Source organism: Erythranthe guttata, chromosome 10 (assembly GCF_056151865.1).
Source record: "Erythranthe guttata isolate IM_541 chromosome 10, IM_541, whole genome shotgun sequence".
NCBI lineage: Eukaryota > Viridiplantae > Streptophyta > Magnoliopsida > Lamiales > Phrymaceae > Erythranthe > Erythranthe guttata.
In genome coordinates this window covers 1,120,294-1,134,931 of record NC_142542.1, presented here as the reverse complement: position 1 = coordinate 1,134,931, position 14,638 = coordinate 1,120,294, and the positions used below count along the sequence as shown (strand labels likewise).

General features: G+C 33.3%; 2 protein-coding genes and 1 long non-coding RNA gene across 3 annotated transcripts; 1 reads left to right on the top strand and 2 right to left on the bottom strand.

Moving 5' to 3' along the window:
* Positions 1-415: 415 nt before the first annotated feature.
* Positions 416-3,419, bottom strand: LOC105953057 (protein NRT1/ PTR FAMILY 8.1). Its single transcript, XM_012976683.2, has 4 exons — positions 2,853-3,419; positions 2,540-2,757; positions 1,897-2,453; positions 416-1,344 (listed from the first exon to the last, which is right to left on the bottom strand). The coding sequence occupies exons 1-4, from the start codon at positions 2,971-2,973 to the stop codon at positions 510-512; spliced, it is 1,731 nt and encodes a 576-aa protein (XP_012832137.1). The 5' UTR covers positions 2,974-3,419; the 3' UTR covers positions 416-509.
* A 1,115-nt stretch (positions 3,420-4,534) lies between these two features.
* Positions 4,535-6,756, top strand: LOC105953052 (F-box/LRR-repeat protein At3g26922). The gene is made up of 4 exons (XM_012976679.2): positions 4,535-4,666; positions 4,992-5,867; positions 5,949-6,080; positions 6,287-6,756. The coding sequence occupies exons 1-4, from the start codon at positions 4,619-4,621 to the stop codon at positions 6,596-6,598; spliced, it is 1,368 nt and encodes a 455-aa protein (XP_012832133.2). The 5' UTR covers positions 4,535-4,618; the 3' UTR covers positions 6,599-6,756.
* Positions 6,757-10,884: 4,128 nt separating this feature from the next.
* Positions 10,885-13,054, bottom strand: LOC105953060 (uncharacterized). The gene is made up of 2 exons (XR_016033912.1): positions 12,554-13,054; positions 10,885-11,396 (listed from the first exon to the last, which is right to left on the bottom strand). It is a non-coding gene; the product is annotated as an uncharacterized LOC105953060 (long non-coding RNA).
* Positions 13,055-14,638: the final 1,584 nt, after the last annotated feature.

Genomic DNA, 14,638 nt, shown 5'->3' with positions numbered 1-14,638 from the left:
GTCAAAATTTATACTTTTCTTGATTAAAGAAAAGATTTGTCACATATTTTTTTGGAATAATAGGATATACATGCATATTGCATAAAGCCCCATATAAAAAAGTTGATTGTGAGAGAGAAAAGAGATTTTTTAGTTATGGGCTGATTGAAAATCAAACAAATCTACTCGACATTTAACAGCTCCGTTTGAGCTTGGTTTGCTAGTATTTATTAAATTCTTCTATACATGCTGTCTCGACCCGATCGTCGTAGTAATTAAAAAAACCTTAAAAAACTCGTATTCAATTTAATTAATACACCCAAACACACTACTTATCCACTATTAATTCTATTCTCTATTCCATATAATCACATTTGTTTAGCCTTATTTAAACATGTAATTTGGTAAATGGCATTTGAACTTGATCATACAAGAATTGAAAAAATCAATTATTACTAATCAAAAGAACGTTAATAAAATTAAACAAAGTGCAGTTCAAAATTGAAATACTCATGGTGTACGTATATGTATCACTCACTTGTGCCTAATGCCTTCTTATAAGTATACCATTTTGCCACTAACAAATAAACCCCTAAATTGAATACACTAAGTACCGCCAAAAGCCAGAAAAAATAATCAAGCCTACCATAATTCAAATTATCAGGAATCCATCCAGGCCCACCATTTCTCGTGCTAACGTGCACCACAATACTCACAAGCAAAGTACTCAAATAATTCCCAAACGCCGCTGTTGTTAGCGACAACGCCGAGCACAAGCTCCTCATCGCGTCGGGTGCCTGCTCATAGAAAAACTCGAGCTGCCCGATGAACGTGAAAACCTCCGCGCACCCAATCACGAAATACTGCGGCACCTGCCAGAATATAGATAACGGCACATGCTTAAATTCATAGTAGTCATTTTCTCTCACCATATTCAATCTAATCATTTCGAGTGTTCCCGCTATAGCCATGGCGAGAATCGAGATGACGAGGCCGATCGCCATTCTCTGGAGCTGGGTGAACCCATTTTTGTTGCCGGTGTACTTTCGGGCGAAGGGTACGATGATCTTGTCGTAGACCGGGACCCAGAAGATGACGCTGACCGTGTCGAAGAGAGAGAGAGTGGCGGATGGGATCTCGAATGATTTGATGACGTGGAGGTTCATTGTGTTTCCTTGTAGGACGAAGAGTGTGCCCATTTGGCTGTACACCGCGCTGAAAATGATTCCGGTTGCCCATATCGGAAGAAGGTTTATTATGGCCTTGAGTTCTTCGACCTGAGTTACAGTGCAGACTCTCCATGGATTAATTTTCGACCCGTTTTTCCGGTCTGATTGTGTCTCTACTGCTGCCTTGTCGAAGAAACTGAATCAGTTGGCCAACGAACATAACAAATCAGGGGCAATTAGGTAAATAAACATACCCACATATAAAAATTTTAATTTAATACGTGACAATAACAATTATAATAAAAATAACTTATAGTATAATAATAAAATTTATTAGTGATATTTAAATTACAGTAACAACATCAACATTCATACAAATTTGATAAATAAACCTAGTCCGCAACATATTATATAAACTCAATTTTCCAAATATGAAACTGATTGTTAAACAGATGAATCAATTAATAAAGAAAAAATATCAATAATAATAATAATAAAAAATCATAGAGAAAAAAAAATAGAAAATAAATTTATTTTGTAAGATGCCACTAAAAGGAAAGCTGAATAATGAAGAAAGATGCAAGTTGTTGCAACTGAGATAAGAACGAAAAAAATAAAGAAAAAAATAGAATAAAAAATTAGTAGAGAATTTTTTTTTCAAAAATTTCCTTGGTTTCTTAAGGCTGCATTTCTTTCTTTTATATATAAGATAAATATTTTGAGAATTTAAAACCCTAATAATTATTACCTCAATTTTTCAGTGTGTTCAAGTTTCCTACTCCCCTTAATTGCAGATTCTTGTTCTTCCTCAGTTTCATAAAGATCAAATTTATCCTTAGGCACATCCACACCGACTTTTCTAAAAGAAGCAACGATGACCTGGCAAATCCGAGTCAACGGGCTCCCGCCGGGCCTCTGTTTCCTATAAAGGCGCGTGCCGGAAAAGAAGCTGACGACAGCCAAAGCCATGGCCACCGCCGGTATGCCGAACCCCCACCCCCATCCGACGTTCGTTTGTATCCACACAAGCACGGTCGCCGCAACAAGCGCCCCTATATTTATAGATAAATAAAACCAGTTGAAGAAAGAACTCTTGCTCTTCTTCTCCGACTCGTCCGAATCGTCGAATTGATCCGCACCGAAAGAGGAAACACATGGCTTGATTCCGCCGGTGCCTAGCGCGATCAAGTACATGCCCGTGTAGAAAACGGCCTTTTGAAGCCCGTTTGGACTGCACACGTTTTTGTCGTCGCAGATAGGTTTTAGGCCGTTTACGGAGGCTGATAAGGTCAAAACTGTCATTCCCTGTGACAAAACGTTGAAAAAAAAACTCGGATTTTGTTTGTTTATTTGTTCATGTGTAGTATATGGAAGAATTTACGGAGACTTACGAATACGTAGATGGTGGAGAAAGTGGCGATGGTCCAGTATCTTCCTAAGTACGCGTCGGCAAGAAAAGCTCCGAGTAATGGTGTGACGTAGCAAGTTCCCGACCAGTTTGTGACGTTGTTAACTGCCGCGACGTTGTTCTCGTTCATCTGGATTTTTAGATAGTTAACTAGATTCGTGTTGATCCCGTAATATGCGAGTCTTTCGCAACATTCATTTCCTGTATAAGAACACGAAAAAAAGAAGTTTATATAATTATAACAGTAATTAAATAAAAAAAAAAAAAGAAAAGAAAATTAGGGCATGCATGCATACCAAGAATGTAAGGACAAGCTTTCCATGTCCCTGTTTCCTGTTTGATAGCAGGATTGTTGCGGTAATCAGTCGTGCCGTCGTTCGTATATTTGTCGACTTCATCGTTGCAGAAATCGCTCATTTTTTTTTTCGTTTATTTTCTATAAAAATTGAAGATTGAAGTGAGATTTGAATTTGTGCATGTGTTGAAGTGTAAAACATATGCATGCATGCATGCACATATAACAGGTGCAGTGGGCACACGATTCAAGCCAATTGTGTTAACTGCTTTAATTAATGACTGAGAAATTGGTGTTTAATTCGAGTAAGGAGCAATAAATTGAAACTTTATTTAATATATTGCAGTCTGGCGCAATTTCTTGGAGTGCTGAAGCTTTAATTTTCTTCAATCGTAAACAAACTTAATTCAACTTTGTGCAGCACTCCATCGTTTGTAATTGTAAATTCATTATTTGAATAAATCATTCAAGTGTGAACCAGTTAATAATTTTAGTTAAGTTTTAGAGAAACAAATGCATGTGTAATTTCTTAGTTAATCAATGATTGCATTGTGGTCTGATCAACCTTACAATAAAAAATAAAAAATAAAAAATAAAAAAAAATAAAAAAAAGAAAAAAAGAAAACCTTAAAGGATCAAACTTTCAGAAGATTTAGTATATAGCTATCATGATTGAGGTTGCAAGCTCTCTCTTCTATTATATGGATTGCAATTTTACTTTAATGACTAATTAAAGTAATTTGATTAAATCACGCGAATAATTATATATAATTGCTATTTCATGGGATACAAGTGGCAGTAATTTGAAAATGCTTATAACTGACAACGAAACATACTTCAAATGTTACAAAAATGTTGTTTAGATAGATGCATTTCTAAATTGGGTAAATTACAACAATCCTATGATACGGTTAAATTACAAAAAAACCTCTCATGTTTTGGTAACTACAACTATTCGTCAACGACTCAACTATAAATCTTTTTATACGTCCACCCTTGCGGTATCAAATTTAGTAGAATCTTCTAGATTATATGAAATATTCTCAATTATGTACCCGTTTAATTTATTTCATTCGAGCTCCACATTTGAAACAAGATGGTCATAACATGTGTTTTTTAGCTTGTAGATATCAAATTGTGGTGCATCAGAAACTGCATTTTTACACAAAACGAGTACAAACTAGAGAATATTCCACGAAATCTAGAAGATTATGTTGAATTTGACACCATAAGGGTGGAAGTGTAAGAAAATTCATAATTGAGAGGTAACTGTAATTATCCAAATATGAAGGAGTTGTTTATAATTTGACTATACATCAGCGGTGGTTGTAATTTTCCCATTCAAAATTTTAGAAATCTTATTATATATTATTTTAAAAAAAATGTTGTTTGCGTTATTAGTTACAAATTTACAATAAGGGTAAAATTAAGAATCAACCGATTTTTTTTTTTTTTTTTTTTTTTTATTTCAGGCGGTTACTAGTTTTTACTTTTTTTTTTATTTTTTTTTTTTTTTGAGAAGTAGTTTTTACTTTTTTCGTATCAATATTAAAGGAAAAAAAAAAAGAGAAGCCCTGGTTCAATGATAATTGAAATAGAAACAAAAAGTGGGCCCATTTAGAATCGAACTTTGAACCAGCCCAGCCCATAACCAAAACATCTTGTGATTTCTAATTGAAAAATAAAATACTTGTAGCGCCTCAGTTTTCTATTTCCAGATTTATTATTTTTTTTCCCTAGCAATTGAGAGAGATTTTTTGTCCAAAGATGGTGGGGAAGGGAGTCACAATTGATTGGAAACTTCGACCCAAGAAGGTGAGCTCGCAGAAAAGCTATGGCCTTTTTTTTTTTTTTTTTTTTTTTTTTAATTCTCTCTTTCTTTTATCTATCTGTAAATCGAAAGTTTAAAACTTTATTTATTTTTCTCGCACTCATGCTATATGTTGTATGTATGAAGGTAGAAACTGAACCCATGGTTTTGTTCCCTGATGTGTTTATTCAAACTCTGATGCTTGTTTTTCCCCTTCAATTAGCAACTCGAAAATTTGAAGTTATGTTGGGATTTCTGTAGATAAAATCTTCAATTTGCAACTAGCATCGTTCTTTTGGTTCTGATAAGATTTTAATTTGTTTAAAATAGTGCGGCAAGAGATGCTACGTTGATAATGATCGGATAAGTCAATTGCCGGATGCCATTCTCGTCACTATCCTATCTTTTCTATCGATGAAGGAAGTTGCACGCACTAGTGTTCTTTCTTCTCGCTGGATAAACTTGTGGAAAGACTTCCCGCGCCTCGATTTTGATGCAGAAAGTGCATTGTTGAAGATTGCACGAGACTATGAGTTACACGGTGAAGAGAGTGGCAAGTATGTAGAGTGGGTGAATCGGGTCATCCAATCACACAAAGCGACCACCTTGAAAGAATTCAGAGTATGTTTCGATTTAAGCCGATCGGTAAAGAATTCAATCACTCAATGGCTTGAATTTGCGCTTTCGAGACATGTTGAGAAGTTGGAGTTGGATTTTAAAACAAAATTTGAGAATTCAGGCTGTGAGGATACACATTATAATTTCCCGGAGAAATTCTTGAAACACCCTTCACAAAGTTCATCTATTAACTTTAAGTCCCTCAAAGCATTGTCTTTGAAATGTGTTAATGTAACCGGTGAAGCTATTGAGTTCTTTTTACGCAACTGCCCTTCGCTCGAAAAATTGGTTGTTACTTACACAAGTAAGCTATCAAATCTTGAAGTTTGTGGTCCATCCCTCGCTTTAAAACACTTGGATTTGCGCTTCTGCTTCCGTCTAAAATCTGTTAAGGTTTCAGCCCCGAATCTTATTTCACTTACTGTGCCGAAAGTGGAAGGGCTCTTGCTTGAGAATGTTCCCGCGCTTGTTGAGTTATCTCTTATTTTAACGATTCCTTATCGCGCTGTCAAAAAAAAACTTTCTACACTTTCGTGCTGCATTTCCCAATTGGAGATTCTTTACTTGAATCTGGACAGCAAAGTAAAGGTTAGACAATGGAGTTTGTGATTGTTAATCCTTTTTTATTTACTCATAATAATTACTCCTTACTTAAGGTTAATTTCGCAGGACATTGATCTACCCACACTTCCTAAACTGAAAAAGTTGGCCATACGATATTGGATAAGCGGTGATAAAAGTCTTTTCGGACTAACCCCTTTCATAAGGGCATCTCCTAACTTAAAGGAATTTGTTTTACAGGTAGGTTTGCAATAATCATATCGGTAACCTAACCCCTCTCCCCTGTTTTTTATTATATATCAACTTATAGAAGAAGCAAACATGAATGCATATATTAAAATTTAATCACTATAATTTTTTTGTAGTGAGTAGTGGACCTTTATTTGTTTTTACATACTAGCAATCGACGTATTTCTTAGTTATTTACTTTTTTCCTCCATTTGCAGTTATGTTGTTGTGATTCCACGAGGTCAGATGGACAAGTGAAGAATACTGTAAAGTTTCCCCATGAGCACCTTAAAGTTTTCAAGTTTTGTGGCTATTATGGTCGCTCAAGTGATGTTGAATTAGTGTGGTGCATTTTAGAGAATTGTGTGGCGCTTGAGAAATTAATTATTGATCCAAGTTATCCGCCGACCACTCGTTCCCATAGACCGTTACGGCCTGAGAGATTAGTCGAGGAACGAATTTCACGAGTTTATGCCAAGCAACAACTTGAATCACAAGTACCTCAACACATTGAATTGGTTATTCTTTAACTAACTCTATAGGCATTAGTATCTTTATGACTATTGAATAATCTGTTCGGAATTACTTATTTTTGCAAGATTGTATAATTTTCGTTCTATGGATTTAAAAATATGACAAACAACTACTACTATCGATTTATTTTGAATTGAGACATCAATTTCCAAAACGTCCTTTCTAAAGTACTAAGGTTTAAAAAAATTTGTCCAAAAGAACATAAGTAACAGCCTACTTTTCCTAAATATCCAAATGAGGTTTTAAGAGCTCAGACTCATCACAAAAGGATACAGAACTAATTAACATCAAAGATAATGAGAAATTCTTTTTTCATTTGTGACCTCTAAATTCATCGAAATTTCATGTATTGGTAGAATTTTCAAGATTCATCTTCAGTCCACCCACCCGCCCTAAAAAGTTAAAAGTATAAGAGATGAATGTGCAGAAGTCATAATAAACATGTTCATATACAAAAGCAAATATCGAACACGCCACACAACGAAGAACGATGGGGAAGATCTGTGTGTGGTTTAGCGAATAGGGATTGGGAATTTTGGGTTTTGTGTAAAATTATTGAGAATTTGATTTCTTTTACGTTTAATGACTTAAACAATCTTCTAAAAAAAATAGAATTGATGATTCTTTTAATTTACTGTGTTGATTTTGTAGGGTTAATAAAGTAATTTGCATGAAGTACGATGTCAGTACATTCATGTACGATCTATTTTTACTAGATTCGTACTGTAATCTATGTTTTTTTAGGATCGTACTAGGTTGTATTAGATCGTGCTTAGAATCAACGATTATAATTAATTAAAAAATATTTAGTTGTTACATTTTTAATACTTGGTCTAATTAACAAAAAGTAAAACAAAAATCAAGTTCTACTTTTATAATTACTATTTCGTGCAATGATTTAAATGTTCCACCCAACTGCAAGGGGAATGGAATGTGAAACAGTAAAAGTTATGAATTAAAGATATTCAAAATCCTAAAAATAAATTAACCAATAAGAATGTGTCACATATGATTAGTACGTAACTAGTAAAAAAGAGTACAACCCCTAGGATACAAATAAAATTACATAAAAACCCTTTCAATTAAACATAAAATTTTAATTAGAAAATCAATAATTTAAAAGTTAATTACAAATTAAAAAAAAATCATATTAAGTATATTCTTCCTAAACTTTAAACCCTAATCTTCATTATTGTTTTTTCTATTTATCATCGTCGATCTTCTGAAAAAAATTATCATAATCATCACCAATCTTTTAATATTCATTAGATGAAAAATTATATTTAGATAAATGAAAAAAGAACAATAATAATCCTTCATTAGATCTAATATAACAAATGGTACGCTACGTTTAAATCCTTGGCTTCGGTCTCCTGGAGTTCGTCCCACTATTTATTTTTTCTGGCAAAATTCTTGGGAACCCTTACCCTTCATACATAATCTACCGAGTCGTTCACCCACTGGCGGATCCACTATGGTTCTAGGGTGTGCAACTGCACACCCTTGATTTTAAAAAATAAAAATATTCCTTATATATTTATGTTCTATAATTATTTCGATGTATTTCTTTAATGTAATGTTGCTCTAGCTTCAATGGTAAAGCGTTCAAGTAAGGGGGCAACTATTTTAAATCCCAATTTTTGCTTACTTGAATACTACCAAGTTTAAAACCAAAATTGAGTACATATTTATCAGTTTTTTCTTACTTTAATACCAAAATAAAAAGAAAAGTACAAAAACACCCTTTCATACAAAATATCAATTATATCAAAATTTTTTAGAAATTACCTATTCAAAAACCAAAAAAAAAAAAAAAAACCCTTTGTTGTAAAAAAAAAAAAAACCTCCACCATTTCTTCTCCTCTCCAACCCTCACCGCCGCCGCCGCCGCCGCCGAACGCCGCCGAACGCCACCGCACGTGCTCGTAACTGCCGCGACAACCCAATTAAACCCTATCTTTTTCATCTTCTTAAATCCTCCAAAACATCTCCAAATTCAAAAAATCAAAACCTCACAAAAATTATAAAATGGAGTTATAAGACAATAATATGGTAGTATATGTGGAAAGAGAAGCCATTAAGGTAAGTATCGATGTCTTTTTTGAGCTTCGAAGTCGATTTTGAAGTTTTTTTTTTTGAAACCCGTCGGCAATTTTCGACACATACAGGTCGATTTTTTGGTCAATTTTCGACACCAACGTGTCGAAAAAAGAAAAAAAAAAAAAAAAAAAAAAAAACAAATTTCGACACCTACCTGTCGAAAATTCTCCAAATTTCGACTGTGTCGAAAAACACTATTGGTAAAAAAAAAAAAAAAAAAAAAAATTTTTTTTTTTTTTTTTTTTTTTTTTTTGCCAACAGTATTTTTTCGACACATACCTGTCGAAATTTGGAGAATTTTCGACAGGTAGGTGTCGAAATTTGTTTTTTTTTTGTTTTTTTTTTTTCGACACGTTGGTGTCGAAAATTGACCAAAAAATCGACCTGTATGTGTCGAAAATTGCCGGCGGGTTTCAAAAAAAAAAAACTTCAAAATCGACTTCGAAGCTCAAAAAAGACATCGATACTTACCTTAATGTGTTCTCCTTTCATATATACTACCATATTATTGTCTTATAACTCAATTTTATACGTTTTGTGAGGTTTTAATTTCTTTAGTTTTGAGATTTTTTAGAAGGGTTTGTTGTGAGATTTTTTAGAAGGGTTTGTTGTGAGGAAGATTTTTTAGAAGGGTTTTTGGGGAGGGAGAAGAAGGAGGTGGAGGAGGGAAATGGTTTTTTTGAGTTTTTGTTTATTTGGTATTTAAGAAAGAAAAATAATATTTGTAATATTTTTTTGGTTTTAATTTCATTAAGGGTATTAAAGTAATTTACAATTAATTATTTATTTTTTATTTTTTTGGTATTCAAGTAAGCAAAAGTTGGGATTTGAAATAGTGATCCCCTTCAAGTAATTTTTTGGGAGGTGCAGAGTTCAAAACTCCATACAGTGCATTTTACATGTTTTTTTTTTTTTTTTTTTGTAATATTTATAACCTTTTTAAATATTTAAATATTTTACATGTTTTTTTGTAATATTTATAACCTTTTTAAATAATCTTCTTAAAACCTTATTAAATATTTTACATGTTTTTTTTTTTTTTTTTTGTAATATTTATAACCTTTAAATTCTTATTTTATATATATATAATATATTTATGGTGCTACTATTTAAATACACATTTTGCTACTAGAAACTATAATTAATTTATAGTTTTTCGAACATTTTCATCAAGTTTATGTCCGAATATTTTCTAAATTATCCCCCGAACCTCCGTAAACATTTATCCAATCTCGCACCCCCTTGGTAAAAAACCTGGATTCGCCACTGCGTTCACCTTTCCTATTTCAGTAACGAATTGTTTAGGTTTCAAAGTTATCAAAGAACTAGGTGTTGTACAAATAATTAGGTTTTCGCCCCTTTTCTTTGAAAGTGTACCTAAATCGGTCTATCTTCCCTTGTAATTTTGCATTATGATATTCTATTTCATGGTCAACAAATAAAATCCATTCAAGTACTGTGATTTTTTACTAATCAAATGACGAAAATTAAATTGGTGAATTAGGTTGAAAAGACAACTTGTATCATCATGCCGTCACTGCTTAGTTAATTTTGTTTTAGCATGGTCTTGACACTAATGCTTTTAATCTTTCAACTCCTCATGTTATGTTATGTTTCCTTGCTCGAAAAGACTTGGAATACGTTGATCTGATAAAAAGTGACAACTCCTTTCAATTGGCTCGGTTAGAGCAATATTCTTGTTCTCTAGAGTTAGTGAAAAAACCTCGGTATATTGGACAATCCGATGATTTTTTCTGATGTTAAAGCTCACTGTGAAGAAGCTAAATCAGTTTCAGTCAGCAGAATGTCTAAGCTGGAGCAGGGTGTTCCGTGCTGCATCGGCCTGAGTTTTGTACATAGTATACCCAGTTATGATGTGATTTTTCCTTGGATCATGAGGGTAAAATATGTTTGCTACATATGAAACTTGTTGAATAAAATGATACTTATATTATTGCATTCAATGTACATCTAAATTTCTTTTCTTTGTCGTTTTTTATATCAATGGTTCGGAAAGTGCATATTCATTATGAAAATAAATATCCTCGGCCAGAAACTGATCGCTCATTTAGCTACAATACATGTCTTATTTGGTTTGCTAGGCTGATATCCGTATGTACATAGTTACGTTATACAGTTCTACAAACTCGAGCAACTTAACTGGACCTAGTAACAACTAAAATTAATAATTTTAGTTTAATAAGTCGTAGCTGAAAAAATAATAGTCTTCGTTTAATAACTACTGAAATTAATGTTTATGAGAGCAAGTTGATTACAAATTGGAATGGCAACATTAACAACTTTACTTGGAACAAAGACAATGAGACATTCCAATATCTCAATGAACACATATCACTGTGCGATCTCATCTCGAATGACAATAAGCTCTTCTTTATCATCCCCACTCGATATACGGAATTTCAGGCTATTTGCAACAAGCCTTCAATTTGAATCATTTTCATAAGTAACGCAATACTCGGCCTGCACTAGAACTGCATAACAAATTGTCCATAAAACATAGGTGTTTTCTGAACAATCAAATACTAGTTCACAAAACCCGAGCAACAAAATAGAAATTTAGCTAGCGAAATGAATGGTTAGCCAAGTAATCCCTGTCATTAGGTTCATTCTTTGAATGCTCTGCTCCCCCGACGAAAAATGGGGACAAAAGACGAAATCCACCACACGGAGAAACTACAGCAATGACATAGACCCATTATAATCCCATAATTCTTTATTGAAAAAAGTACTTCCAAATGATAATCACAATAGAAACCTACAGGCTACAGGGCATATTTTCAAATTTTATATTTTATTTAGCTCTTTGTTTTGATTTATAGGCCTGATTAATGGATTCAAAAAACTTCACAGATCAGTAGATTAAACACGAAAATATGATATGGCATTCCTCACATTTCCATTAAAAAAATCCCTACATTTAACATGAACAATGACTTGAGGGAATATGTATATAGAGAGATAAACAATGAAACTACAACAATAAGGATGTCAGGTATTTCAAAGTGTAAAGACAAGAAAAACTTACTTTAAGATCAAAGTGAAATAAATGGATTATGTCCAATGGTTACCTAATTGAGACATAAAAACAAGCACATAACACAAGAGAAACATTGTAAACAAGTTCACCCTGATTGCAAACATGTTATTGGCAGTACATTTTCAAAATAACAAACAAAACATTTATTTAATTTGACTTGTAATTTGGTTAATTATCGATTATTATAATATTTTTTAATGGATATTATTTATAGATTTAAGTTTATGATGCATATACGATGATGTACGATTCCCAGATTCAATCGTTAGGGTCCGAGAAGTACGATCCTCTCGGACCGTAGGCAACCCCTTTTAACAATTAAGGTAATATATGAATGCCGAACGCTAAACCCAAATTAAAAAATAAAGTGGTGAAGCCCCCAAATATAAAATTAGTAGGAATGGTGGATGATTTAATTAACTATTTGATTATTATTAAACTCTAGAAACAAATTGAAGTAAGCAAGCAAAAGGGAAATTACAGACAAGAGTCTGATTCAATTTGCATAACATGCCCATTTAGCTAAATTAGGATACGCAAAATAATAAATGTAGATGTTTTGATCTTGAATGAAGGGAATAACAATAACCTGATTTCATTTTCACTGCCACATCATCGATGCATTGCACAAAAACAAACACGCCTACACCTCAAACACACACACACACACACACACACAAATTTGAATTCAAAAAATCCTTCGAGATTCTTCCAAATTGATGGATTGAGTTTTCAGTAGAGAAAAAAAGGCGCCAAAAAACCCCTATAAATACCACCACACAAATCCCCTCACCTCTTTTTTTCACACCCAAAAATGGCAGGACAAGCAGGCGCCGGCCCTCCTCAAGTTCAACCAGCAGTCGCCGCCGCCGCTCCTCCTCGATCTCCGACTTTGGACCTACTGAGGGAATTTATCCAGGCTAGGAGGGAACATAGGTTAGCAAGGCGAAATCGTCCTAGATCTACGCCCCGTTCAGAAATGGAAACGGCGTGGTTGCGGAGGTACATCATGATCGGAATAGAAATTGAAAGCTTTCTGGAATTACGCGTGCGAACTAGACAAGACGTCGATGGTGCCATAGAACTGCGACGACGATTCGGCTTCAATGGAATGCTTAAAGTGAGCCCTGACCAGCTTGATTCAGATTTTCACAATGAGATAGTTTACATGTAAACACCAGTTGCAGTTAATTACGGATTAATTTGTGGTTTTGTTAGATGAGTTTGAAATGTGGCGTGGCTGCTGGATCTGGATCTGGATCTGGATCTGGATTTATTAATTAGGGGATTAATTAGTGGCTGCTGGTTTTATTATGCCAATTAATTAGGCACGGGATGAGATGATTAATTAGTGGTATGCGTGGTTTTATTATGGCAATTAATTAGGGATGATTAATTAGTGGTTTTGTTAGATTACTATATTCTGCTTTTATACTCTGTTCTTATTCCAAATATATATATATATATATATATATATATATATATATATATATATATATATATATATATATATATATATATATATATACCATCATCCCACAATTTATTTTCTATTTTCTTATATATACTGAAAATTGGGTAAAACTATTCCACCATAATAAAAATGATAATAAGCTGATTTATAATTAATTAGGGATTAATTAATGGCATTGGTAGATTAGGTGGATCTTGTGCCCTGTTCTTATTCCAAACTAGTATTTATTCCCGGGATGACATTTAAAAAATGAGAAAAATAATGATTTACGTACATGATGTGAAAAAGGGCATATTGGAAAAGAATATTAAGACCAAATGTTAGAAAATAAAAATCTTCTTATGCAAAAAAGTATAAGAATTCATAGTTGGGTAGCAAATATGTTGTTGGGGTGCTTTCCCTTGTATTGTTTCCGAAAGTCTTCAACAAAAACAAAGAAAGCACTTGGATCCCATCCCTCTTTTGTCTTGTTTGGCAACAATGCATACGGATGCTACGAAACTATTTCGTCCAAAAACGCGATTGTAATCGATGATGATACTCATATGAATTACATCTTTACCTCCCATATAAACTCCAACGATGACATGGGTACCATATAATTCTTCAACAATAGGTTAAGGTATCAGCAACATCAAAACTAAACGATGAAGACTCGAAATATATGCCGCCAACTACTATTTGGATTGTTAAAAAAACAGAAACCATTCGGTTGGAGCTAATCATCTAATGAAGCAAGAGCAACAGGATCCCAGGTAGATCGAACTTCTTATTTCACTTTATCAAATAATAGCTATTTCTCAGTTTCTCCAACTAAATCCAATACAAACTTAACCAACCATCAAAAGCGAGCATTTTGGTGGTAGATGAATCGTTTCCACCCATCTTGAAGATAAAACATTGCATTGAACGGCTCAAAAGTCAACGATAATTTCTGCTTAAAATGCTCCGACATCTGAAACATATTAGCAAAGGAAAAAAAAAAAGTAATAATTTAGAGTTTCATGTGGTGAAGATAACATCTCAATTACATAATCACGCAAGACTAATAATTCATAGCAGCTTCACAAATTAAGCTATACAAAACATACTCGACCTGTGGATGATTGTCCTCTAATCATTTCAGAACACAAATTGAAAAAAAAAATCAACGGAAAGTTATGAACCTCTATCCTTGAAGATTTGAACATAACTTTTAATCATGATCGATATACAATTATAATTATTTTTGTTTTTTAGGATATCTACGAACCAATTTTTTTTTTCTAAATATCGTTAATACCCCTAAGACAACACCAACACCAGACATTATCCTCCGTTTCACCTTATGTTCTACTTGTAAACAAATATTTCATCTATAGTGTCTCATAAGATGGTAATAACACCAAATTAACTATACCATAT

What these genes read in the sequence shown, in the direction of transcription:
- LOC105953057 (XM_012976683.2), bottom strand. Translation starts at nt 2,973, where the DNA reads ATGAGCGATTTCTGCAACGATGAAGTCGACAAATATACGAACGACGGC. An exon ending in AGCTTGTCCTTACATTCTTG is followed by an intron (nt 2,758 to 2,852) that starts GTATGCATGCAT and finishes GTTCTTATACAG; the next exon opens with GAAATGAATGTTGCGAAAGA. An exon ending in GAACACACTGAAAAATTGAG is followed by an intron (nt 1,345 to 1,896) that starts GTAATAATTATT and finishes CAACTGATTCAG; the next exon opens with TTTCTTCGACAAGGCAGCAG.
- LOC105953052 (XM_012976679.2), top strand. Translation starts at nt 4,619, where the DNA reads ATGGTGGGGAAGGGAGTCACAATTGATTGGAAACTTCGACCCAAGAAG. An exon ending in GGAAACTTCGACCCAAGAAG is followed by an intron (nt 4,667 to 4,991) that starts GTGAGCTCGCAG and finishes TGTTTAAAATAG; the next exon opens with TGCGGCAAGAGATGCTACGT. An exon ending in ATCTGGACAGCAAAGTAAAG is followed by an intron (nt 5,868 to 5,948) that starts GTTAGACAATGG and finishes TTAATTTCGCAG; the next exon opens with GACATTGATCTACCCACACT.